The 27,966-nt window shown below is 43.8% G+C and overlaps 1 protein-coding gene across 2 annotated transcripts; it reads left to right on the top strand.

The window, feature by feature from the left end:
- The first annotated feature begins 791 nt into the window (after positions 1–791).
- On the top strand, positions 792–27,966 carry LOC148025694 (putative phospholipid-transporting ATPase 4). Of its 2 annotated transcripts, XM_087692909.1 has the most exons (12): positions 1,659–1,773; positions 1,898–1,968; positions 2,147–3,492; positions 3,597–3,707; positions 3,808–4,084; positions 4,167–4,255; positions 4,342–4,441; positions 4,521–4,730; positions 25,391–25,516; positions 25,607–25,705; positions 25,865–26,056; positions 26,182–27,965. In XM_087692909.1, exons 2-12 carry the CDS (start codon positions 1,927–1,929, stop codon positions 26,836–26,838), a joined length of 3,249 nt encoding a protein of 1,082 aa, XP_087549035.1. In that variant the 5' UTR covers positions 1,659–1,773; positions 1,898–1,926; the 3' UTR covers positions 26,839–27,965. The 2 variants fall into 2 exon arrangements, with proteins under 2 accessions (XP_087549034.1, XP_087549035.1); XM_087692908.1 differs by having other exon boundaries at positions 792–1,968; positions 26,182–27,966.

The raw sequence follows: 27,966 nt of genomic DNA, 5'->3' as shown, positions 1-27,966 counted from the left end.
GTAGCAAAAGCACAAAATACTATGCTGTAAGAATGATAGCATCTCAATCTTTCTTCAATAAGTGCATAAATTATAAATCATTTAGGCTCACCTTATTGCTTTGTATTCAAGCTTCCAACCCGTCCAGATTTGCAGAAACTCCAATGAAATAGTTCTATGATCCCTTTTGCCCAAAACGATCCCACAAACATCCGTCCTAGTTTACCATTTTGTCCTAAAGACCCCAAAATTTTTAGGGCCTAAAAGTGTAGCACTTATAAAACCAATGGAATTATTTACACCATGTGTTCCCTCTTCAAAATTTGACAAGTAAGCTAAATAAAGCCAAATTGCATCAATAGCCCTTAATATAACCCTCAAAATACCATGATCCATCTCAAAAAACGAAAAGGAAAGGCTAATTTTTTGGCCTAGTTTACTGTTTTGGCCTAATTTACTTTGGCTGCGCCGATAAAGTGCATAAACGTCCATTTCAACATCCCAGATCTCTTTGAGATATGTGATGCCTTTTCAACCGTGGATCCCAACGCTCCCCTTCATTGAATACCCGTGTGAAATAGTCTTGACGTTGCAAGAGCCCATATAGCCATGTCCTTAGTCTAAGAAGCCCAAGCCCCACACGAGAGAGAGAGAGAGTGTGTGTGTGTGCGCGCGCGCGCCCAAGCCCCGCACCATATAAAGAGAGTGTATGCCTAGGCCCCGCACGAGAGAGTGTGAGCGCGCACGTGTGTCTCCCTCTCTATGCAGCGAGTGTAGTGATGAGACTAGTCGGTAAGGTTTTAAGAAGCCTACAAAACAAGTAAGGATCTGATAAATGCCTGCGTTGGCCAGACATTGACTTTTGCGAGGGAGACAGTCACCCGAATCGGAATCAGAGACAGACACACACACACAGAGAAAGACTTCGTTTTCAAACAGCAGCTGCAAAACGAACTCCCTCTTTCGGGTCACCCCAAGACTTGCTTGCTTGAGCTTCCTTCTTAATAGATCCAGTGTCCCTCTTTCCTTTGCTGGAATATCCTGATTTGGTTCCCTCCATCCTCTTCGACCCTCTCTCATCATCAGCATTACATTACATGAACTTTCCTTTCATCCGATCCTCCCCCCTCCCCCCCCCCATCATCTGATCATGTGCAATTGGTATGCAGCAGCATTGATCCTCTAATCAACATCAGCAACTGAGCTGACAAGCTCTCATCTTTGCAGCATAGCTGCAAATCCTTTTAAGCCGCATACTCTTTTCCTTTCGTCTGATCACGTGTACCCGTTGGTCTGCAACATTATCGAGGCCTTGATCAACGTCAGCGATCGTGCCCACAAGCTGAATTTTGCAGCGCAGCGTGTCGCATCACGAGGTGTTCAGCTCACAAGAGTGCCTTTGTTTACTTCTAAAGGAGCTTTGCCCATATCCATTTGAACTTGGCGAAGGCAAAATGTGTGTCGTTTGATGATGAGATCAGGCAAGCCACCTTACTCTTGATGTCAATACAGCGATGATGTGATCCAGCTGTTTCCAGATTCTGAAGCAGACAAGAGATGGGGTCGAACGACCGAAAGGTTAGACAACAAGAAAAGGAGAGGAAGAGGAAGAAAATCAGGATTAGCAAACTCTATTCTTACACTTGTGTCCGGCCAAAAACCGATGAGGATATTGCCGGTATACCATTAGGAGGACCCGGCTTCTCTCGTGTGGTCTTTGCCAATCAACCTGAGAGACATCAGCAGAAGCCTTTCAAATATCGATCGAACTATGTTTCCACAACAAAGTACAATGTACTGACCTTCCTACCTAAAGCTCTATTCGAACAATTTCGCAGGGTTGCAAACATGTACTTTCTTTTCACTGCTGCACTCTCTGTTACACCACTGACACCATTTGCCCCGGGCTCTGTGATAGCACCACTGGCATTTGTGGTGGGGGTTAGTATGGTCAAAGAGGCTGTTGAGGATTGGCACAGATACACACAGGTATTTCCTGGACAGATAGGTACTTCTTGATTCACAATCAAATCTTCCCTGTATACGGAAGCTAGTTGTACGTTTCTATAGGTCAAATTTGAATTTCTTATTGGCTGCATTGATGATTTGCTGGTTTACCCGCCAGTTATAAACACTGCATTTATTACGTACCTGCTTGTGAGTGCAGGATAGGGAAGTGAATTCACGAATAGTGAAAGTGCATGGAGGAAATGGGGAGTTCGTTGACAAAGAATGGGCAAAACTGCAGGTGGGAGATGTTGCTCGAGTTGAAAAAGACCAGTTTTTCCCTGCAGATCTTCTCATGCTTTCATCCAGCTATCCAGATGGTATTTGCTATGTTGAGACAATGAATTTAGATGGAGAGACTAATCTGAAACTTAAGAAAAGCCTTGAGGCCACCTCAGACGTTGATGGAGCTGAAGATTTTTCCTTTAACGGCATGATACGTTGTGAGGATCCAAACCCCAACCTCTACACCTTTGTGGGAAATTTTGAGTATCAAGAATCTGTGTTGTCTCTGGGTCCTCAGCAACTCTTGCTCAGGGATTCCAAGCTGCGGAATACAGAGTATGTTTATGGGGTGGTCGTTTTCAGTGGCCATGACACAAAGGTCATGCAGAATGCAACGGACCCTCCTTCTAAAAGAAGTCGCATTGAACGGAAGATGGATAAAATTATCTACTTCCTGTTTGCTGTTCTTATAACAATATCCCTAGTGGGGTCTATTGTGTTTGGCATCCATACTCGTAATGACATGCCAAGGTGGTGGTATTTACATCCTGATAATCCCACCAAATACTATGATCCAAACAAACCTGTTGTTGCAGCTTTTCTGCAGTTTGTGACAGCCCTTATTTTGTATGGTTACCTCATTCCTATTTCTCTCTATGTTTCATTAGAGATAGTGAAAGTATGGCAGGCAAGGCTTATCAATCGTGACCTCAATATGTATCATGAGGAAACAGACAAGCCTGCTCATGCCCGCACATCCAATCTGAATGAAGAGCTTGGTCAAGTGGTTACGGTTCTCTCCGATAAGACTGGTACACTAACATGCAATCAAATGGACTTTCTCAAGTGTTCAATAGGGGGCATCTCATATGGAGCAGGAATTACTGAAGTGGAGAGAGCTACTGCCAAACGAATGCAAAACTTTTCCGAGGAATTGAATGACCTACCGCTTGATTCTTCTGACTTGAAAATGGCAGGCATGGAAATGATTGAACAACCTCATATTAAAGGATTTAACTTCACAGATGCACGTCTCATGAATGGAAATTGGGTGCTAGAACCTCAAGCAGATGTGATCCAGCAGTTTTTCCAGATTCTAGCAGTTTGTCAGACAGCAATACCTGAGGAAGATGAGGATGGTACTATTCATTATGAAGCTGAGTCACCTGATGAAGGTGCTTTTGTTGTTGCAGCAAGAGAGTTTGGTTTTGAATTTTTCAAACGGACACAGACAAGTGTTTACCTTAGGGAGACTGAAATGCATGGCAGTGTGGTTGAACGGTAAGGATTAACAGCTGTTCTTAAATTACTCAAAATTATGTTCTCGTGTGAAATAGCTGCTGCTGAGGCTGTTTGTCTTGTTTGTCTCTTTCTCATCCAAACAGAGAGTATAAATTGCTCAACTTGTTGGAATTCAATAGTACACGAAAGCGAATGTCGGTGATTATCCAAGATGAAGATGATCAAATCTTTTTATTCTGTAAGGGAGCAGACAGGTGCATTTCTCTCTCGGTCCAAAATTTGCGATTTTTTCTTTATCAAGGTTGTAAATGCTCATTTGTTGACATCATATGGCTAAGTTTCTATTCAATGCAGTGTGATTTTTGAAAGACTATCTAGAACTGGGAGAGAGTTTGAGGAGGTGACAAATATGCACCTAGCTAAGTATGGGGATGCAGGGCTTAGGACTCTAGCACTTGCTTACCGAAAGCTGGACAAGGAAACATACAATACATGGAATGAGTTGTTTTTGAAAGCTAAAACAACTATTGGGTCAGACAGAGATGTAAAATTGGATGAGGCATCAGAAATCATCGAGAAAGATTTGATTCTAGTTGGAGCAACTGCTGTTGAGGACAAGTTACAGAAGGGGGTTAGTTGTTTGTTGCTAGCTTCGAATCATGTAACAGCGAACAACATGGAGGAGGTTGTGATTTCCGTGTGCTTCTTTTCAGGTGCCAGAATGTATCGATAAACTTGCTCTTGCAGGCTTAAAAATTTGGGTTCTCACTGGTGACAAGCTGGAAACTGCTATCAACATTGGGTAAATTTTATTTCAGAAGGAATTTTATTTGCTCAAACCAATTGCTGGCCAACAACTTTGCTTTCATCGTTGTTCTCTTGATGTAGGTTTGCTTGCAGTTTGCTAAGGCAAGATATGAAACAGATTGTAGTTACATTGGACTCTAACGCAGCAATTGACTTTAATGACAAGGAAACAACAAGAAAGGCATGCAAATTTCTGCAGAAATGGATGATATCGTTAGCCACACAATTGTCTTGCAGCTGATTGTTGTCTTTCTTTCCAGGAATCCAAGGAAAGCATTGCTAACCAATTGGCTGTAGGGCAACATCAAGTAACTATGGATATGGATTTTGATACCGCCTATGCCCTTATTATTGATGGAAACTCTCTGGCTTATGCCCTAGAAGATGACATGAAAGAGAAGTTTCTGCAGTTGGCTGTTCGATGTGCATCTGTTATATGCTGTCGTGTTTCACCTATACAAAAAGCATTGGTAAAACATTGCTATATCTCATTTGAATATCGTTCTTCTATCTGGACTCTGATCTGCTATCAGTGCAATGTTGGAGTTAGTGTCATCATCATAGATATAGGACACTTGTCTTGTCTCAACTGGTGGCTGTTTGGCCATAGGTGAGCAAGGGCTGATTGTGTTTCCAGAGGGGTGGTGACCCTTAAGTATGTCTGGATAAAGTTGACACACCTGGTTGTCTCTCGAAATGCATTAAAATAGTTGAGGATTTGAGATTTTGACACCGTAAGTGACAATAATAGGGCTAACAGAATGCAAGAGATGAACAACATGACTAACAATTTATGCTCGGATGAAATGAAACAAAATGAAAGGATGCACAAGCAAGTTACAATGAATGGATCCTCAACGAGTGGGGGAACCCAACTGCAATGTAGTTGGAGTTGAAATTGCTGCTCGAAGCCGATCTAAGAGAAACCATTCAAGCCTTTGTGACTTAGGGCCTACGGCTGTGGGATGCTGAAAGAGCGATGATATGACGAAGTGGGAGTGTGCCATACTCAAAATCCAAAACAAAGTAGCCAGCCAGCACTCAGGTGCTTGAATGCCTCAAAATTTGCATTTCTGGTTCTGATCAGCAGTGCTGCTGTGGAAGACATCAAAACATAGCAGTCCGGAGGAGAACAATGATGTGGCAGGTTCCAGCATATTCACAACAGGCTACAGCAGCAGCAGTTTGGCCTCTGGAAGGGCAAAACATGATGACACGGCAGGCTGCAAGAGCTGCATTTCACACAGGAATAGCAGCTGGACCATGTGCGCAGTGTTTGATGTTGTCCAGGGAAGTTGGACTGCAGCAAACTCTTGTGTTTTGAGGCAGGGAAGTACTGTGCAGTGGCAGAGATGTTTGTTGGGACAGCAGGGCTGATCACTAGGGCAGCAAAAACAGCATTCCACATTTGGCGAGGGCAAGGATAGAGCATAGTAACCCAAAAACACGTTGTGTCCTGGCGAAACGTGAAACCTCAAAACACGCAAAACGTTTCATTTCGTTTCGAGAAACAAGGTTGCGGAAAAAAAATGCGAAACAAAACCTTGAAACACAAGACAGGAAAAAACGTTTTTGGCGACTATGGGATGCAGAAGAGAAGGTGTCTCAGTAGGTGGTTGCTGAAGGCTGGTAATGGATGTTTGGCAAAAGTGGGAACAGATGCAGGATGAAGAGGGGCTACTCTTGGGTCCCTTTCACTAGAGTTGGGCTATACGAACACCCAATTAAAACTTTTTGGGTTTTGCCTTTTGGCATTTGTAATGGAGCCATCATGGACAGTTTGAAAATCCATGTCTTTAGCCAAGTCAAAATCGGTAGATTCTTGTGACATTAGTCCGTAATTAAATACAAGCAAGCATTCAATTATCTGATCAATACATGATAATTCAGATAGGAGTGCTTTATATTAAGGTGTTTTTGATGCAAGGCCAATGATGAGGGTAAACTTAAAGAATGTGCAGGGGGAAAAAGTAAAGGATGGCCTATGGGATGCCTAGCTAATTGGTCTATTGAAAAACCAATTAGATGAGTAGCTATCCTAACTAGCCTAAGGATCCTATTGGACGGCTAGCCTACTTGGCCAAGGATTCTATTAGACGTCTAGCTTGAGAGACTAGAGTAGAGACCACGGGACTTCTTCTACAGGTCTAAGTGAGGGAAGTATGGCTCAAATGTGTCTCTCATGAGAGACCAAGGGTGTATCATGGATATCGGGACTCTCAAGTGTTGAGCTAAGAGATGCTTCAGATGCTGACTAGCCTCTTTAACAGCCCTAGAACATGCTTATTTAATGGAAAACACAAAAATGGTGTGCAGTTTGAGAGAGTTTTTGTAAAACCCTAATTTGGGAGGGTCCATCCACATGTATAAATAGACAGGTTGCCCCCATTCAGTCATCATCCCTTCTGTGCATGTTTCTCATCCTTGTGTGTAGATTTTGGCCATCGGTCTCCTACCATGTGGCGGTCCAGCCTTTGGGACTACTGCCATGACTCTGTCTACCCCTACAGCTGGTCGGTGACTTCTTCCATGCTGCCACTTGCTGCCTGGTGACTATCCACTGCTGCGTTTGAACCTCCATTGCCATTGCCAGTTGTTCGACACTTTGTTGTTGCTTGTGTTTGCACTCTAGCTGCCCAAGCAACAGGTGTTCATCATTAGGCGGATGCTCCATTGCTGCGTTTGCAGTTTTTGGCTGCCTCTTTTTATCATCACCCCCTCTACTACTTGCATTTGCAGCTTCTGGCTGCTGCTTGCGCTTTCCAGCATCATCTTTGTTGTCACTAGGCTCTCCATCCTCCATTGGGATTTGCGTTTGATAGTTTTCCTCACTCTGACACTTCGACTGGTGGTCACAGTACTTGGGATTCGTCTTCGGTGGACATCACTCTCCAATGCTACTGCTTTGGCCTTGGGGACTTTGTACACTCTTCATTCATTTATAGTTTTCATTCACTTCAGAGTTCTCTTTCTCTCTCCTTTCACTTGTGTTTGTTTTTGTGTTTGAGTTTTGAGTTTTGCTTTTAGGGTTTGAGTTTTGCACGTCTGTGTCCGTATTGTTGTGTTTTTGGTGTGGCCGTACATTGTGTGTTTCCTTAGTGCTAACCCTAGTAGCTCCTCCATAGTTTTCTTCACATCAAGTACTTAGTTGACAAGGACCCTTGGGATTCTGTTTGTTACAAACATTCCTTTGCGATTCATCCAAGAATGGATCAAAGATATAGCCAATATGGGTCTAAGTGCTGAAGCCCATAGAAGTTGTAGAGGACTAGTTAGTGAGGCCTTGAGGAGTCCCAAAAGGTGTTGGTTAGGGAGTTGATTGTATGCCACATTAGCAATGAGTCATCATCAATAGTGGTGGTCACGAGGGGTTTGAGGTAGGGTGGGGTAAGGCATGGGATTGGAGCCCCCTCGTGGATGCATAGAGAATCAACGTAATTGCCCCTTGGTGTACTTGGGATCTAGTTGGTAGTGGAATTTGGGTCAGGTCACCAGTAGAATATCAATGTGGCTGGGTAGTGAGTGCAATAACTGTTTTTTAAGGGATGTTATGTCAAGTGGATTTCCTGGTTTGAGGAATAGAGTATACTTGGGATTGACCCTAGATGTGAAAGAGGAATCCTTGCATGCACAGGACTATTCAATGGTCATTCATTGGTCTCATATTTTATGTCTTTAAAAGCACCCTTGTATCTCTCACTTTCCACAATACATTTATCATGGGTATTCACTATTGTCTCACATTTTCTTCTACTCTTTTTAAGTCTCAGCTCACTATCGCCATTGTGGTAAGTGTTTCCCAATCATGTCACTTTATTTTGGTGATGTTGGGAGATGATAAGCCAATGTAGGAGGGTGGTAGCATTTGGACCCAAAATGCTCGGGGAAGAGGGTAGAGTGATGTTGGTGAATGATGGCATTGGTAGGAGTGATGGAAAGTTGGATGGAATAGTGGGATAAGTGTTAGAGATTATTCATCCTGTGGACCAGCATTTTTTAGGTGACCATTGGTACAATCAGTTCTCTCGAAGGTTCTCTCGGACGGCATTTTTCATTATTTGTGTCAGTCAGTGGGCATTTTCAGCAGACACAATGTATAGGCATGGTGCCACGTGGCAGCAGGAGGACTTATCGCTGATTATTTTATTCATTTATGTTATAGTCAACAGTTTTCTGATTAGGTCGGCTGGCTGACTGCATTATTTTATTGCATTCTTTTCTCCTATTTAGCCCACTTGGTAGCCTGCCCCACGCACTTTTTCTCCAGGTGCTGGTGGGAGAGATTCGGCTTGAGGAGAGGCGTCTACAACCCTTGTATATCTGCCCTCTTCATTTCAGCATTCATTGACTGCAAGTTTTTGTGTTCTTTTGTCTCTTTTCTCTCTCCCTTTCTCTTGTATTCATTTTCTTTCAGTCTTGTCCATAGGCTTCCGCATTCGCTGTACTTTGACATGGTATCAAAGAACCGTAGGAGGGCAGATTGATCGTGGGAAGACCTATTTGGGAGGAATCTTCACAACAAAAGTTTGAGTTTCAGCCTTTGGAGGCTGTGGTGAACATGTTGTGTGCGGAGAAGGAGCGAAGTTGCTGTTTTTGGCAGGTCTTTGTTGTTCGTGAAGGAGAAAAGGTTGTGTTTTCAATTTTTTGTTGCAGATTTTGAATTTTCATCACCTTTGGCGGGTGAAACTCTTTGAGGACGAGTGGAGGAAGCCCTAGTAGGCACCCAGCATTGTGTGCAGAGCCAAAGGGGGCTGCCCTTGTTTTTGTGTAGGTCATTCTATTTACTATGTTGATTGAAATTGACGCGGAGTTTCACACTATTATGGACCGTAAGGTCCCCGTGTTGCCGGCTCTTGCTACAAATCAAAAGCTTGATGGGAAGAATTACTGCATCTAACTGTAATGATGCTTGCCATCTTGGAGTCTTATGATTTGGCGGAGCTTGTGACCGAGGCTATAGACTGTCCTATAGCTCGTGATTCCTCCAAGCTTTCTCTAGATAAGAAAGCTGAGTTGATGAAAGTACAGGTGCATTGGGACAAATTGAATACCTACATCCGTTCTTGCCTCTTTCTCTCGTGTACTCCAACCGTCCTTGCTCACATTGAGCACTTGATTGTGGCTCGGGACATATGGTTGGAGCTTGATCAGATGTACAATCAGATGACCATCATGAAGTGGGTGTTCCTGGAGGTTCAAATGAGGGCTTTGAGTCCTAACAAGTCTTCTTCTATGTGGAAGCATGTTAATAACCTTCAGCAATTGTAGATGCAGGTCCAAAACGCAGGGAAGGTGATTACCTCGGAGGACATGGTGATAGCTCTTCTTTCTCAGTTACCACCCCGATTCAGTGCATTTTACTCCACCTTGATTGCTTCAAGGTATAAAGAGACTCTTTGTTTGGGAAGAGTTGGTTCCTATGGTTTTGGACCAGGAGGAGAAATTAAAAGGACAAAATGCTTCCAAATTGGAGGCATTGACATGTCAGTCCTCTTAGAAGAAGGGGAAGGACCAAAAGAAGGACAAATCGAAAAAGGACAAAGAGAAGGATTCCACTTGTCACATCTGTGACAAGATAGATCACTAGAAGAAGGATTGCCTCGGCAACAAGGAGAAGAAGGAGAAGTCTTCAAAGGATTGAGGAGTGGTGGCTGCTTCCTCATTAGCTACCTCCCTCCACTTGGAGGTGATTGAGGCATCAATCCTTAGGGCTTATGATGTCGTGTTGACAACCCCACATTCTCGTGAGTGGATTGTTGATAGTGGTGCCTCTCGGCACATGACTCCTTCTGCAGCAGGTGTTGCACATTTGTAGCCTTAACATGGATAGATTCTCATCGGCGATAGCTCTTCTATCCCTATTCAAGGGAGGGATAATATGTAGCTTATTCCACAAGGGTAGGGTGTGTTAGAGCTAGACATTTCCTGGACTGGCAGGGGGAGTAGGAGCAGCTTGTGTAGCAGGCGACAGGGGCAGGCTGGGTGTCATGTGGCAGCTTGGTAGTCGGACAGCTGCTGTCCTAATTGCAGTCGACCTGCATATTCTGGCCATTATTTTCAGCTTATAAATAGGCTTTGTATTCAGCAGCTTTAGTCAGTTGTCTCTCACAGATTTCAGGCTGCAGACCGTGGAGATTTCCCTCGGGGCTATGAAGATTGAGATCTTCGAGGTGGAGGCATATGCAGATATTCTCTCTGCACTCATGTATAATTCCGCATCCTTATACAACATTCTTCATTGCAGATTTTCTGCGTTTCAGTCTCTTTCTCTCTCTCTCTTCTCTCTTTGTCCACTATGTCTGAGTCCTCTTCCGCATTGCTTCACTCTGACATGGTATCAGAGCATTGAAGGATTGGACCCATCTGAAGAGGAGATTTCAGCATGACACAAGGCTGTGTTTTCAGCGTTCAAGTGTGAGCAGGTGGGCCGCGCATTAGAACAAGGCTGAGCTGAGCGTGGGCGCGCGAGAAAAGAGAAGATTTGTTGAGGCTGCTCCTATTTTTTTGCTATTAGAGAAGGAAGAAGGCTGCGTTTTGGGCCTTCAAGGTGCAAATTTTACCTTTTCATTGCCTCTAGCGGGTGAAGAAGTAGAATGAGCAAACCATAGCCCTAGCAGGCCGTATTTTCACAGTCAGAGGGGGCTACTCTTTGTGTTTTGTGCAGGCATTGTAGGTGAGGCTGAGACAGAGTTTCAAGCGATCATGGACCAGAAGGTGCCCCGTCCTATTGGCTCTTTCTTCAGATAAGAAGCTCAATGGTGAGAACTACGGCATGCTTGCCATATCGGAGTCCTATGATTTGGCGGAGCTTGTTACGGAGGCTATCAATCGTCCTTCTTCGCGTGACGATTCCCGACTCTCTTTTAGTGAGAAGGTGGAGTTGGCAAAGGCTCAGGCACATTGGGATAAACTCAATGCTCACATGCGCTCGTTTTTATTTCTCTCATGTACTACAACTATTATCTCTCATATAGAGCATTTGACAATGGCTAGGGAGATATAGCAGGAGTTGGATCAGATGTATAATCGGATGACCATCATGAAGCGAGTCTCTTTGGAAGTGCAAATGTAGGCCATGAGTGTCAACAAGTCATTCTCCATGTGGGAGCATATCAACAAGTCACATTTGTGGCAAAACATAGTCACTGGAAGAAGGATTGCCCCGACAAGGAGAAGAAGGAGAAGGAGAAGAGGGAGAAATCTTCAAAGGATTCCAAAGCAGTGGCTACTCCCTCATCAGCTGCTTTCCTCCATTTGGAGGTGGTTGAGGATTTGACTTTGATGACTTCTGATGCTGCGTCGATGGCCCCATGCACTCGGGAGTGGATTGTTGACAGTGGTGCCTCTCGGCACATGACTCCTTCCGCAGGTGTTACTCATTTGTGGCCTTCTCATGGTCGGATTCTTATTGGTGATAGTTCGTCTATTCCTATTCAGGGACAGGGCAACATGCATCTTATTCCAGATGGATGTGGTGGTGCCCATGATTCTTCGGAAGCGGATGCTATCCGCTACAAACAGTTGATTGGGCCCTTGATTTGGCTTCTTAATACTTGGATTGATTTATGCTTTCTTGCAAGTCTTTTGGATAGGTTCATGAGTGAACCCAAGATGGTACATTGGAAGGCTGCTATGCAGATTTTGCAACTCCTAAGGGGGACCCCTAATCTTGGTATTCATTATCTAGTAGGTACTTGAGACTCCCTTTGGTTCTTACAGATTGGACACATTCAGATTGGGCCGGAGATGTTGACCACCGGAGGTCAACGACAGGATATTGTTTTACTTTGGATGCAGGTGTTATCTCATGAAGTAGCAAGAGCCCACTGTTGCCCTTTCTTCCACCGAGGCGAAGTATAGAGCAGCGTCTTCTACCACATGTGAGACAATATGGCTTTGGAGGTTACAAGGAGAGCTTGGTTGTACTCAGATAGGTCCTATGACACTTCGTTGCGACAATGAGAGTTGCATTGCTTTGGCACGGAACCCAGTGTTTCATACTAGGTCAAAGCACATTGAGATTTAGTGCCATTTCATTTGGGAGAAGATCTTGGATGAGACCATTGATGTGGTTTACTGCAAGACAAAGGATAATCTTGCAGATTTGTTTACAAAGGCGCTTCCTCAGCTTTTTCTACAATAGCACTCCACATCCCTGAGCCTTATGCTGCATCCAGGATCTGAGAGGGGGTGTTAGAGATTATTCATCCCCTTGACTAGCATTTCTCAGGTTACCATTGGTGCAGTTAGTTCTCTTGAAGGGCATTATTCCTTATTCTTGCTAGTCAGTGGGCATTTTTAGTAGACATTGTGTACGGGCCGTTTGTCAAGTAGGTGATGATGCCACTTGGCAGCAAGAAGACTGATCGCTGATTATTTTATTCATTTATGTTGTAGTCAGAAGTTTTCTAATCAGGTCAATCAGTTTTTTGCTGGCCGAGTGCATTATTTTATTACATTCTTTTCTCCTATTTAGCCCACTTGGCAGTTTGGCTCCACACACTTGTTCTCCAAGTGCTAGTGGGAGAGATTCGGCTTGAGGAGATATGCCTACAGCCCTTGTACATCTTCCCTCTTCATTTCAGAATTCATTGACTGCAGATTTCTGCGTTCTTTTGTCTCTTTTCTCTCTCCCTTTCTCTTGTGTTTACTTTCTTTCAGTCTTGTCCGTATGCTTCTGCATTCGTTGCAATCTGACAATAAGATGGATAAGAGTACCAATGCCCATGATTTCTGTTTGCTTAACTTTTTGACCTAATTATCCTACCAAACTTCTAGAAAATTCGTATTTACTACAATTTGATGTGGAATCTAGCTTGAGAGACTAGAGTACAGTCACCAACTGATTTCTTCTACAGGTCCAAGTGACGGAAGGATGGCTCAGATGTGTCTCTCATGAGAGACCAAGGGTGTATCATAGATATCGAGACTCTCAACAAGTGTTGAGCTAAGAAATGCATTACATACTGATTAGCCTCTTAACAGCCCCAAAACATGCTTATTTAATGGAAAACACAAAAATGGTGTGCGGTTTGAGAGAGTTTTTGTGAAACCCTAATTTGGGTGGTTCCATCCACATCTATAAATAAACAAGTTGCCCCCATTCAATCATCATCCCTTCTCTGCAGGTATCTCACCCTTGTGTGCAGATTTTGGCCATTGGTCTCCTACCACATGGCGGTCAAGCCTTTGTGACTGTTGCTATCACTCCATCTACCCCTCCAACTGGTTGGCGACTTCTTCCATGTTGCTATTGCCACCTGGTGACTACCCACTGCTATGTTTGGACCTCCATTGCCATTGCTAGTTGTCTAACACTCTATTGCTAGTTGTGTTTGCACTCAAGCTACCCAGACAATAGGTGTTTCTCATCAGGCGGCTGCTCCACTGCTGTGTTTGTAGCTTTTGGGTGGCGTTTTTTATCATCACCCCCTCTACTGCTTGCATTTGCAGCTTCTGGCTTCCGCCTACCTTCTCAAGCATCTTCTTTGTTATTGCCAGGTTCTCCAGCCTCCACTAGGATCTGCGTTTGATAGTTTTCTCCACTCCACTCCAACTAGTGGTCACAGTACTTGGGATCCGTCTTCGGTGGATGTTACTCTCCGACACTACAGCTCTGGCCTTGGGGACTTTGTACACTCTTCATTCATTTACAGTTTTCATTCACTTTCAAGTTGTTCTCTTTCTCTCTCATTCTACTTGTGTTTGACTTTTGAGTTTTGCTTTTAGGGTTTGAGTTTTGCACATCTATTTCTGTATCATTGTGTTTCTGTTGTGGTCGTACAATTTGTGTTTCCTTAGTGCAAACCCTAGTAGCTTCTCCATAGTTTTCTTCACATCAAGTTCTTGCTTGACAAGGACCCTCGTGATTCCATTTGTTACCAACGTTCTTTCGGGGTTTATCCAAGAATGGATTAGAGATATAGCCAATATGGGTCTAAGTGCTAAAGCCCATAGAAGGTATAGAGGACTAGTTAGTCAGGCCTTGAGGAGTCCCAAAAGGTGTTGGTTAGGGAGTTGATCATATGCCACATTAGCAATGGGTCATCATTAATAGGTGGTGGTCATGAGGGGTTTGAGTTAGGGTGGGGTAAGGCATGGGATTAGAGATGCACAAAGAATCAATATAATTGCCCCTTGGTGTACTTGGGACTTGGTCAGTAGTGGAATCTAAATCAGGTCACTAGTGGAATTTTATTGTGCTGAAGGTCTAATCAGAAGTGGAATTTGGTTTACTTGATGATTGCTTAGCTTTTATACAACATTCACCATCAATGCGGCTGGGTAGTGAGTGCAATAGCTGTTTTTTTATGGGATATTATGTCAGGTGGTGAGATGGAGCAGCTGAGCCTCATCTATACAGGAATACAAGTGCATAGGTTCCTAAGAGGAAAGTCCTTGACATATCGACCAAAGTCTGGCAAGTTCAAACCTTGGAGTTGGGATTGACATCCAGGTTCATGAAGAGCTAGTTATTTGATAGCGAGCAGGATTGGCTCCTAGTCCGAGCTTACATGAGGGGACACTTTGGAGGTCTTTGGCCAAAGGCAGGGAATCCATGGTCACATATGTTCAGAGGCCTTTTTGACAGGATGGCTTTGTATGTGCTATTGCGAGGCATTGTTTGTTAGATATGATCAATGCCCCACCCTCATTAGGTGCTACCAATGATCCATGGTGCTCAAAGTTGTAAGGCCCCCATTATTGTTGAGAATCAGCAATCACACTCAAACAGCCTCTTTGTATGGAATCTCAGGGTCAAGGATATGCAGGCTAACTTATCCCATATGCACAATAGTGCCTACTGTAGCTTCCTACTTTCCTATAAAGCATTGTACTTGCTTCCTTTCTTAATGCAATGATAGTACTCTTTTCATTTCAGTAAAGTGTCAATGTCATTGTCCACATACACAAGATTGTGTTTATGAGTCCAAGTCTCAATCTTGGAACCTAATTCACTTGTGTAACAAACAGTGTCCATTCCATCATGAGTCTACACTTCTCCTTCCATCCTCCATAGCTTCCGGTTATGTCATGCTCTAGATCCCGCATTTCTAACATGGTATCAGAGCGGGTTGAGCATGGCTAAGCTCTCCTCTGCTCTCTCTCAGTCCCTCGTCAACTCTAGGTAGCTCAGCTTGGGTACATGACTTCATCTTCAACTTCATTCTCATCTTGGACTGCTTGGCAGCCATAGCCACCCTGCACCCTGCCTGCTTCAAGCTCCTGGATCTCTGTCCACAGGTCATATCTTGCTGTGACTCCTTCTGGGAAAGTATTTCTATGCTTCCATAGCTCCTCTGTGTCAACTCAGAACTCAACATTGCCCTAACCACAGCTCAGCATTGCTCAAATTCTTAATCTCTGTTTTTTGGTCCACCATAGCCAGATTTGACCTGCCCACCTTTGAGCACTCCAATCTCATCATAGAAGCTAAATCAGCTTTCGATTCCTTCTGGGGGATTGCTCTACACCTCAAGGCGCTGCAGCGTGGCACCATACACGACGACATTGGAGTCCATACACGACGGCATTGAAGAAATCGACAGATCTGGCCGAAATTTGCGCCCGTCTCTGATTTTCGATTCTGCCCGCCTGCACGCGACGTGATCTGGTCGATTGCTATGGGGCTTTGGTAGAGCATCATGAGAGCTACATTTTCATAAAAAAAGTTTTGAAAATGGTCAACCACAGCTCCCACAATCTGTAAAAAACCAGGGCTGCCTCAGAAACCCTAAAAGTCAGCCATAGCCAAAAGCTTCAAAATCTTGACATTTTTCACTGTTTCTCTCACTGAAGTTATCAACAGTGATTTTAATCACTGAGCAATACTCTCTGAAGTTCGTTAAAGTACTGTCACTCAGATCTGAAGACATCAGCATCAAATCAAGAAGGGGAAGATCACTTGGAGAAAAAGACTTTTGTAGATTTGGTATTCATTGACACTCAGTTAGTGCTTTTTAGCACTTGTGTCTCTCAATCAATTCTTCTGTTGCTCAAATCTAATAAAGTCTGAAGTTGATTTGCTACTGTTCCCGTAAATCCAACATGGGCAAAGACTCGCCAAATGCTCGATTCAAAGGAGTCGGATTCCACACTTGGCAAACCCGCATCAAGCTCATTCTGATGAAGAAGGGTCTCTGGGCCATCACAAATGGCAAAGAGAAGAAACTGCGGGACGCGGACCTTGCAACTACTTGGCAAAAGAATGATGACAGAGCCCAGGCCATTATCAAATTGGAGCTAGACGACAGTTATATCCATCATGTGGATAACTGTGAGACCTCACAGGATACATGGAAAAGACTTGACACCCTGTTCGGTGCACAATCTAAATCATCAAAGTATGGTCTCCTAATTGAATTCTTCAGGCTTGAAATGAAGTCCAGCACATCACTTGCCACACATCTTAATTACATGGAAGGACTCCTAACCCAACTTGCAGGAATCAACATTAAAATGGATGAAGATGTTTGCATCGGTGTTCTACTTAAGAGCTTGCCTCCTGAATATAATAACGTATCAACAACTTTAATCAACATGCCAAATCCTGAACTTGTTGATATCCAGGCATCACTGTTAGAAGAAGAAAAGAAGCTAAAAACTAAGGAAGAACCAAGTACCTCTAGAGATGAGCATGCATTATATGTTGGCAACAGGTACAAAGGCAAGAAAGATCAGCTCTTTTGTGACTTTTGCAAAAGGACCGGACACACCGAGAAGTTCTGCCACGCAAGAAAGAGATCCCAAAAGGCCTATCTAGTCGCAGTCAAAGAAGAAGAAGAAAATGAAGCAAAGGAAGAAGAAGATGAAGATCACCAGGATCGGAAGGACAAGACTCATCAGTCCTTGTACTCTCATAATTCTGATAGATTGTTTTAATAGCCTTGTATTTTCCTTACCCTAATGCTTCCTGCCATAAGCTTTGTAAACTCCTTATGTAACTTGGCATTACAGTCCCTGTACACTTTGTGAGGCCCCTGTTACAGCCTCTGGATGTCCACCATGTTTATGGTACCCACACTTAGCTTTTTCTGCAACAGCCTCTGGTGTTTTGCCATGTCTGTGGTATACCCACACTTTGCAGGTGGTTCTCATTACAGCCTCTACACACTTTGTGCCTTTCCTAGTTGTGATTGAGGAGGGGTGTTGAGAATCAGCAATCACACTCAAACAGCCTCTTTGTATGGAATCTCAGGGTCAAGGATATGCAGGCTAACTTATCCCATATGCACAATAGTGCCTACTGTAGCTTCCTACTTTCCTATAAAGCATTGTACTTGCTTCCTTTCTTAATGCAATGATAGTACTCTTTTCATTTCAGTAAAGTGTCAATGTCATTGTCCACATACACAAGATTGTGTTTATGAGTCCAAGTCTCAATCTTGGAACCTAATTCACTTGTGTAACAAACAGTGTCCATTCCATCATGAGTCTACACTTCTCCTTCCATCCTCCATAGCTTCCGGTTATGTCATGCTCTAGATCCCGCATTTCTAACAATTATGAGGAGAAGCCAAATGTGAGCCCGGACATTGGTTGAGTTCTGACTTGTATATCAGATGAGGTCTATGTGACCGGATGGCAAAAAGGTGACTGTTGTGGGTCTAATCTTTGGGTTAGACGGAGTGGTTAAGTTGGTAGCAACTTGAGGCACATTGCATTGAGTTGCGTGGTAAGGGAGTTAAAAGGGGCCCCTATTGTGGGGTCCGGGGGCCGCGGAAGCGGCCCCTGGCTGGGGGGTCCCAGGGGGGCCAGCGGCCCCCCTGGTGGGGGTCCAGGGGCAGCACCCCCGGCCCGATGGTAAAGGGAATATTCCCTGGCCGACTAGTGGAGGCTCATATGGTAGGTCGGTCAGCAGGCCGACCTAACGACCTTCGCGGGCTATAAAAGCTAAACCCCTTCGCAGCCATCTCTTACTCATCTTTCACCCAGTCAGAGTTGTTGTTCCAGCTAGCCTTAAGCTCTTCACCTATCTTCTGTCTAGATCGCCATCTAAGCTTCACACAGTGGAAGCGCACGGGTGGACAGAGCCATCTTTGTATCAGTTGTTTGGAGTTAAAGAATTTACTGATTCTTCTCTTATCTGTTGTGTACTCTCTATCTCTTTCTCAGATTCTGTTCGCTGCGCCGTGTAATATTTTACATGGTATCAGAGCCCAGGGGGCTCTAGAGATCGGAGAGCGCGCAAGAGGCAAAGGCTTCAACAGTAAAGAGAAACTATGTCGACTTCCGGAAGCGGTGCAGGAGGTGGTGTTGCTGTACCAGCTATTCAAACACTGAGGATTCGTCCACCAACCTTCAACGAAGGCAAGTTAGATGGTACAAACTACACCTTGTGGAAGTTCAAAATTACAACTATCCTTGATTCTTATGAGCTTTTGGAGACTGTGCTGGGGACTGATGCAGAACCACAGCCTACCCCCGACCCATCAAATCCTAGTGTGATGATTCCTCCGAATGCAGATCTTCTACGAGCTTGGAAACGAAGGAATGCAGATGCATTGTGTGCCTTAGTTACAAGCTGTTCTGACAGCGTTTTGACTCTGATTCAGCATACAACCAAAGCGTCAGAGGCTTGGAATGTACTACGGAGTCAGTATGAAACACGAAACCAAACAAGGATTCAAAACTTGGAGAATCAACTAGCAGCGGAGAAGTTTGCTGAAGGAGAGACGGTTGAAGCATTCATCACTCGGATTAAGAATCTGCGCGACCAGATGGCTGGCGCTGGGATACAAAAGACTAGCGAAGAGCTAGCTCGGAGGTGTCTTCGGATTTGTCCACAAAAGTTTGATGGACTAGTAAGTGCCCTTAATACTCAGGTGAGACCTCAAGCTTTGACTTTTGAGGAGTTTTGTGCATTATTAACGGAGGAGGAGTTGAGGCTGAAAGCCCGAGAAGGAAGCAACAATGGAGATGCTGCATTCTCTGCCAATGCAAAAGGCAAAGGTGTTTCCTCCACCAAAAATGATGGTGACAAAAAGAAGAAGGGCGGCAAGAAGAAGTTTCAAGGAGAGTGCTTCTACTGTAAGAAGAAAGGACATGCAATTGCAGATTGTCGTGTCAAGAAGGCAGATGAAAAGAATGGTACCCTTAAAAGTAAAGGGAAAGAGACAGCCAATACGGCTGAAGCAGAGTTGGAATTATTCATGGCGACCATTGAGGAAGTGTGCTCCTCGGCGCAAGAAGAATCTACCACTGACTCTTGGGTGTTGGATAGTGGGGTCTCCCGTCACATGACCAACAAGAAAGGTCTATACGGTTTTATGCAGCCTCTACAAGAATCCATCACTGTGATGGTTGGAAATGATGCTAAATGCCCTGCTGCGGGCACAGGTACTATTTCTTTTGTTGCTGCAAATGGTGAAGTCAAAAAGCTTTCAAATGTGTTGTATGTTCCCGAAATCAGGAGAAATCTCTTATCAGTTGCTGCCATAACTGATCTTGGTCATGAAGTGAGGTTCAAGAAGACAGGTGCAGAAATTATTGATAGTGCTGGCACAATTGTTGGCAAAGGAGAAAGAAGGAACAACGTGTATGAGCTAAGTGCTCTTACAGCCACCGCTGGAGTGGGCACAAGTAAGCTTTGGCATGAAAGGTTTGGACACATCGGACTTGCAGTATTGAAGGAGATGCAAAAGCAAGGTATGGTTGCCCACCTACCTACAATAACTGAATTGAAGGAACCATGTGAAGCTTGTATGATGGGCAAGCAACAAAGAAAGGCATTTCCACAAGAAAGCAAGAATAGAGCATAGGCTCCTCTAGAGTTGGTGCATGCTGACTTGTGTGGTAAGATGCCTACACAAGCCTTGGGGGGATCTTCTTATTTTATGTTGATTGTCGACGACTACAGTAGGAAGATGTGGGTGTACTTCCTTCGTGATAAGGCTCAAGCTTTTGGTAAGTTTAAAGAATGGCTAATACTTGTTGAGAATGAAACAGGGAAAAGTGTGAAGAAATTTAGAACAGATGGTGGTGGTGAGTTCAACTCAAAGGAGTTTGAAGGCTTTTGCAAGAGCAAAGGGATCAAGCATCAATTGACGACGCCTCACACACCTCAGCAGAACGGTGTTGTGGAACGCAGGAATCACACCATTGTGGAGATGGCAAGATGCATGCTAAAGGGCAAGGGATTGCCTAACCATTTTTGGGCTGAAGCTGTTAATACTGCAGTCTATATTCTGAATCGGAGCTATACAAAGGCTCTCAAGGGAAAAACACCTCATGAGTCTTACACTGGTAAGAAACCATCTGTCTCACATTTCAGAATTTTTGGATGTGAATGTTATGCACATGTTCCAGATGAGAAGAGAAACAAGTTACAACCAAAAAGCAGAAAATGTATCTTCTTGGGTTATAGTGATGAGCAGAAGGCTTACAAATTATATGACCAAGAGGCAAAGAAGATCATCGCGAGCCGTGATGTGGTGTTCAAGGAGGAGCCGCATACAGTGGAGGAGGAGAAGGCAAGTTCTTCCACTTTATCATCAAGCGAAGAAGTAGTCCACTATGAACCTGTCCCAAGAGCTATCCCTATCCTTAAGGAGGAGGAAGCATCATCTTCAGATGATGAGGAAAAAGTTCACCAACCTGACATCACCCCACCGGAAAAGCCATTGCCACGCTGGGTGAAGCAGCTCTATGACCACAATAATCCTATGCCTGCATCTGTTGAGAAGAAGGCAGACGGACCAAGGAGGTCTCAGAGAATAGAGGAGCAAAGGAGGGCTTCTGCTCACATAGTCAATATGGCCTTGATGGTTGAGATTATGAGAGAAGTAAAGGAGCCAACTGACTTAGAAGAAGCACTTGCAGATCCATCATGGAAGGCTGCTATGCAGGCCGAGTATGACAGCATAATGAAGAATGACACTTGGGAGCTAGTGGATCGACCAGCAAAGCGGAAGGTTATTGGCACCAAGTGGATCTGGAAGGTAAAGTACAAGGCTGATGGTACCTTAGAAAAGTACAAAGCTAGACTGGTTGCCCAAGGATTTTCACAAGTTGAAGGGTTTGATTTTCAAGAGTCATTTGCCCCAACTGCCAGAATGACCACTATTCACACGGTACTTGCAGTGGCTGCCCATGAGAAGTGGCCAGTGTACCAAATGGATGTTAAGTCAGCGTTCTTAAATGGTGACCTCAAGGAGGAGGTGTACGTGGCTCAGCCACCAGGGTTTGAGGCCCCCCATTCTGAGAACAAAGTGTGTAAACTGAAGAAGGCATTGTATGGGCTGAAACAAGCCCCCAGAGCATGGTACCAGCGGATAGATAGGTTCTTTTTAAACCTAAACTTCAAAAGATGTGCCTCAGATGCTAACTTGTATGTTTACAAGGATGGTAAAAAGTCTGTAGTGATTGTCCTATATGTGGACGACCTTCTTATTACAGGTGACTATGAAGATATGATCAACCAAACTCGAAAGGCTTTGAGTTCTGAGTTTGAAATGACAGACTTGGGCTTGCTACACTATTGTTTGGGGATTGAAGTCTGGCAAGAGCCAGGAAAGATCTTCATCTCTCAGAAGAAGTATGCATGGGAGATCTTGAAGGCATTTGGCATGACCGAGTGCAAGGAGATAGCTACACCTATGGAGGTGAATGCAAAGTTATCCGTCGAGGATACATCAGCACTAGCAGACATTGGGAGGTATAGGAGGTTGGTCGGCAGTCTGATCTATTTGTGTAATACCAGACCAGATATTAGTTTTGCTGTTGGTGTTTTGAGCAGGTTCTCAAACAAGCCTCATGAGAGTCATTGGAAGGCTGGGATGCGGGTGCTCAGATACTTGAAGAAAACTCTTGACTATGGTATCACATACAGTTTCGGAACTTCTCTTGTGGGGAACTGTGACTCAGATTGGGCAGGAGACATTGATTCCAGGAAGTCAGTTTCTGGTTATTGTTTCTCTTTGGGTTCATGAATTTTCTCTTGGATTAGTAAGAAGCAACCAACAGTGGCATTGTCTTCTACCGAAGCAGAGTACAAGGCAGCTTGTTTTGCTGCATGTGCGGCCGTATGGTTGAGAAGGATTCTATGGCATATGGGAGTGCAGGATGAAGAACCAACTGTGCTGAGATGTGACAATCAGAGTTGCATCGCCATTGCCAAAAATCCAGTGTTTCATGCACGCACCAAACATATAGAGATCCAGTATCACTATGTGCGTGATTTGATGGAGGATGGGATAGTGGAATTGGTCTACTGTCCAACAGAGGAGAATGGAGCAGATATCTTCACCAAAGCACTTACGAAGGATCTGCTTCAAGTTCATCTTCAGAGACTCGGCATTGGGCCGAGGAGATAGTTCACCTCTATGGGTGGACATTGAGGGGGGGTGTTAGATATGATCAATGCCCCACCCTCATTAGGTGCTACCAATGATCCATGGTGCTCAAAGTTGTAAGGCCCCCATTATGAGGAGAAGCCAAATGTGAGCCCGGACATTGGTTGAGTCCTGACTTGTATATCAGATGAGGTCTATGTGACCGGATGGCAAAAAGGTGACTGTTGTGGGTCTAATCTTTGGGTTAGACGGAGTGGTTAAGCTGGTAGCAACTCGAGGCGGCCCGATGGTAAAGGGAATATTCCCTGGCCGACTAGTGGAGGCTCATATGGTAGGTCGGTCAGCAGGCCGACCTAACGACCTTCGCGGGCTATAAAAGCTAAACCCCTTCGCAGCCATCTCTCACTCATCTTTCACCCAGTCAGAGTTGTTGTTCCAGCTAGCCTTAAGCTCTTCACCTATCTTCTGTCTAGATCGCCATCTAAGCTTCACACAGTGGAAGCGCACGGGTGGACAGAGCCATCTTTGTATCAGTTTTTTGGAGTTAAAGAATTTACTGATTCTCCTCTTATCTGTTGTGTACTCTCTATCTCTTTCTCAGATTCTGTTCGCTGCGCCGTGTAGTATTTTACATTGTTGATAGACACAAAGATCTGTTATGACTCTTCTCTATTTTTAGGATCTAGTACGATTGACATTGATATTAGGTTCTCTCCAAGGCACCTTGGTGGTGGCTTGGTCACCCACTACTTGGGTATCCATGGTTCTACTCTGGTGGTTCTATGTCGTATGGAGATTGTAATGAGTCATTATCATTGTATCAGATCACCCTTGATCTGAGAGAGGGTGTTAGTAGAGCATTTGTTAGCTCATGTGTGAGTCGATGCATGCTAGTTCGGCTGGGCACACTAGTCATTATTTAGCCATTATTTTAGTGATTTTGTGTGGCATTTGTGGCATTTTATGCCAATCAGTGTGAGCATTAAATGCTGGCCGACCAGCTGCCATATTTGGCATATTTTGGGCCTATTTATTTTGTGGCTCCTCCTCCTCCCTTTCAATTATCATCATTCTTCAGGTGGTCTTCTTGGTGGAGAGAGGAGCTGGTGCCAATGCCCACACAGCCATTGACTTGTACGTGTCATTCTCATGTTTGGTATATGGATTCCATTTCCCAAGCACATCTCTGAGTTCTCTTATTTTGGAGTGTTCTTTTGTTTTCTTTCTCTTCTGTCGTGTGTTCAGCAATTTATCTCAGCACTTGTTTATGCTTTCATTGTTGCACCACCATGTAGGGGGTAAGTAGGGAACTTAGCATGAGTTCTTATGTTTTGCCATTGCTTCCATGGACGCAAAAGTCATTGCAAGAGCTAGTGCAGCCTATTTGCTTTATGCTTTGGAAAAAACAAGGGAATCGATTGGGCCAAGTGTGGGTACTTGACAACATGTCACTATGCCAAAATGGTTGGGTGGTGCTACCTTGTTGGATATTAAAATCCATATGACGGCTTTCCAGTTTGCCCTTTATAGGCTTTGTGTGTTTAGCATCACCCTTGGATTGATATTGCTAAGTTTTTTTGGAGGATGTTGGCATTTCCCATGGGCACACTACTTTCTAGGCCTAGTGGTGGAATATTTTGAATTCCACTCAACCATTTAAATCTCCAAATTCTTTTATTCTTGCCCACTTGATTGTATCATGGCAAGAGGCTCTTTGCCTTACTGTACAGCACCCTCCAGATATCAGAAAGAAAGCGAATTCTTTGCAAGCAGAGGTTTTGGGTACATCTAGGTTGCTTCATTGGCTTGACAAGCAATTGCTAAGGGGTAAATTTAATAGGATGGCGAGATTGCCCTTGAAGATGATCCAAGATGCTGTTATTGTGGGTTGGGTGAAGGTTTTTTCGTCAGTACTTAGTAGTACTTCCGAAAATCTAGTTGACCTTGGGGGACCGGCTTCAGAGGCACTCTCCCTAGCCTACTTCTCAGCCCTTATTGCCATGGTTGGATTGGGCCTTTGTGAAACCGTAGGATTTTCTGAAGCGGTTAGCTAATCAGATCTACCACAAAATGGTTGAGGATAAGAGATGGATCACTGAGAAAGCTAGGCCGGTTCGTGATAGTGTAGCCAAGTAGCATGATCGCCTCCTTCACTTATGGAAGTCAAAGCTTCCCTATCAAGGGAAAGTTTTGCTTTGGAGGCTTCTCACTGGGGTCCTGCCCACCATTGGCAATGTGTTGCAGTCCTGCATGATTTCTCATGGCAAATGCATATTTTGTACTTTGTGATGAGACCCCTGCTCACCTCTAGTTTTTGGCACATTTGGTGGACTCACAATGCTTTTTATCTTTGATTTGTCCTTGAGTATCTGCGGCCATCTGGGACAAGTGCGAGGCTTGCTTTTACGGTAGATCTATTCTATGATTTCAGCTGGCCTCATAATTGGAGAGGCTATTGTGCCCTCTTCATGATCCCTTTCATTTGTTCCTGTGGAATGGTGCTTGATAGCCTTTTAGAGAGTTTTTGTTTCTATAGAATGCTGTTCTGATAGCCTTTTGGCTTCACATGTGTATTGTTGCCGTCTGGCTTGGTTGGCCTGAAGGTCTGATGTAATATTTCCATGCATTAATTTAAACTTATTCATGGAAAAAAAAAAGAGCATGCTGGCCAGATGGCCTCTTGTACATCTGACTATTCCTTAACTCTATAAATTTTACTGCAAAAAAAAAAAGGGACAGAGAGATCTGCTGACGTACTATTGCCTTGTCACTTTATTTTTAAAAACGAAGTTCCAACAAAGAGGAGCTATAAGTAATTGCCATGCACTTTCCACTAGGTGACTCGACTGGTGAAAGAAGGAACTGGTAAGACCACTTTGGCTATTGGTGATGGTGCAAATGATGTTGGTATGATTCAGGAAGCAGATATAGGTGTTGGCATTAGCGGAGTTGAAGGCATGCAGGTATGCTAAGTGATCATTTAGCTCTCTCCTTTGCACACTTGAGATTTAAAACCTACTGAAGTTGCACTTTTGTGGGTGTGTACTATGCAGGCTGTGATGGCTAGTGATTTTTCAATTGCGCAATTCCGTTTTCTTGAACGTCTATTGATTATCCATGGTCACTGGTGCTACAAACGGATTGCAACAATGGTACTGTCCCGCTCTTACTTTCTTATCCTTACCGATCAGTTCCAGGTTGTTTCTAGAGGGAGGATTATCACTTCATGATTAACTTTTGAATACAAGATTTTTATGCACAATGCATGCTTGTACAGATCGATTGCTTATGGTATTCATTGGTTTTGGCAGGTGTGCTACTTTTTTTATAAGAACATATTGTTTGGGCTAACGGTTTTTTATTTTCAAGCCCACGCAAATTTCTCAGGACAATCGCTCTACAATGATTGGTTTATGTCACTCTTCAACGTGTTTTTCACTTCCACTCCAGTTATTGCTTTGGGTGTTTTTGAACAGGATGTAGGCGCAAACATATGCCTTGAGGTAGCAGCAAATTTTTTATATTTTAGTCTTTGTAACAAGTTTTGTACTTGAATGTGTCTGCGTGGTATCTGTGTTACGACACTATGATAGCTTCTCAAATAATCGAGATGATCTTTTACTTGCAGTTTCCTACTGTGTATCAACAAGGTCCCAAGAACATGTTCTTCAGTTGGTTCCGCATTCTGGCTTGGATACTCAATGGTGTATATAGCTCCCTTATAACATTTCTCCTTACTAAAGGGATATTCCAACAGTATGCATTTAGACGAGGTGGTCAAGTAGCAGGCTTCGAAGTTCTTGGGGCAACTATGTATACTGTCATTATTTGGGTGGTGAATATACAAATTGCTCTTGTCACTAATTACTTCACTTGGATACAACATGTTACTATTTGGGGGAGCATTGTGTTATGGTACATATTCCTCATTGTGTATGGTGTCATCACACCAGTAATCTCATCCACTGCATACTATGTCCTAGTGGAGGCGTTGGCACCAGCTCCCATCTACTGGCTCACCATCTTTGTGGTAGCATTTGCGAGTGTACTTCCCTATTTCAGTTGTTCTGTATTCCAAAGGCGCTTCTTTCCCATGGATCATCATATCATACAAGAAATAAAGTTTCTGCGAAAAGATGTGGAGGACCCAGTTATGTGGAAGAAGGAGAAAGCAAAAGCTGTCCAAAAGACAAAAATTGGTTTCACAGCAAGAGTTGAAGCAAAGATTTTGCAAGTGAAGGACAAGGTTCAGAAGCGTGTTTCTCGGGTAAACCGGAATCGATGAGCAGCCATACACATGCCAATGATTTCTACCTGCAGTGGCACATGTTATGGGTCTTTGAAAAGGGATCATTTATGGCTTCTCTTCTGGGCAATCAGTCAAAAATATCTCCTGATGACCAGCTTGGTATCATCATGCCATGCAAGTATGGGTTCAAATTTATGATTGGAATCTCAAAGGTAGCAGATATGGATTTGGATCAAATGCAAGTATCGGAGGCTGTCATGTTGCCAACCGTACCAAATGTCATTAAGCAGGGGTACTGTAATTTTGGCATCCCGGATCTTCCCCGACTGCGCAAAAATTCGAAACAAATGAATATGATATTGAGCAGCATTCTCAAAGGCCAATTTGTGTGTCATATTGGGAAATCCTGTGGAGGATCAGCAAGGAGATTAGTGACATATTTGCAAAATTTTGGTATGTTCTCTTACCACATTGTTTATCTGTGCTTTGCACAGATCTTGATCATAAACGGGGCTGGAGCTCTGGCAGAACTTTTCAGGTCTGAAATTACCATCTGTGTCGTGTTTTTAGACTTGTGGGTACATTCTTTACCATATTTGTTGGTCTGTGCGAAGCACAGATTTTTCCTAATAAAATGTACAATGCTGCAGCTACTGCAAGCGTTTTCAGATCTATGAAATGTACCTTCATTATACAAAAACTTGTAAAGACACTGGCTGAATGGCGTCGAGGGTTTGATTATTTGGAAGTTGTTGCGTAGTTGTAAAAACAAGTTACACAACATTAGAGAGAGAGAGAGAGAGAGAGATGCCTTTCCACAAAGCCAAGAGGCTTTTTCAGATTGCTCGGGGATATTGTGACTGCTAGGGCTAGATTTTGATGGTGTTGCAACATAGGCAACCCTTTCCTACCCTTGATATTGATCATCCTTGGTAGGATTGGGATCTTGCATGATGGTTGAATCTTGAAAAGGCTTTGGCTAATCAGGTGAATCATCTCATGATCAAAGATCACAATTGGTTGGTCACTAGAGTCAATGCTGTTTGGGATATGTACAAATCTAAAGTCAATGCTGTCTAGGATATGTACAAATCTAGGCTTGGTGGAAAATGATTGTGATGAAAGGTTGGCTAAACAAGACTTTGTTCGAATGTAAAGTCTTTC

Source organism: Lygodium microphyllum, chromosome 14, assembly GCF_053477565.2.
Source record: "Lygodium microphyllum isolate KBCC chromosome 14, Lygodium_microphyllum_v1.1.10, whole genome shotgun sequence".
NCBI classification, from domain to species: Eukaryota; Viridiplantae; Streptophyta; class Polypodiopsida; order Schizaeales; family Lygodiaceae; genus Lygodium; species Lygodium microphyllum.
This window is presented reverse-complemented; position numbering and strand designations above follow the sequence as displayed.

Excerpts from the sequence above, each read along its gene's own strand:
- LOC148025694 (XM_087692908.1), top strand. The coding sequence starts at position 1,537 with ATGGGGTCGAACGACCGAAAGGTTAGACAACAAGAAAAGGAGAGGAAG. Across the intron at positions 4,085-4,166 it reads AGGACAAGTTACAGAAGGGG|GTGCCAGAATGTATCGATAA; the intron begins GTTAGTTGTTTG and ends GCTTCTTTTCAG. Across the intron at positions 4,442-4,520 it reads ACAAGGAAACAACAAGAAAG|GAATCCAAGGAAAGCATTGC; the intron begins GCATGCAAATTT and ends CTTTCTTTCCAG.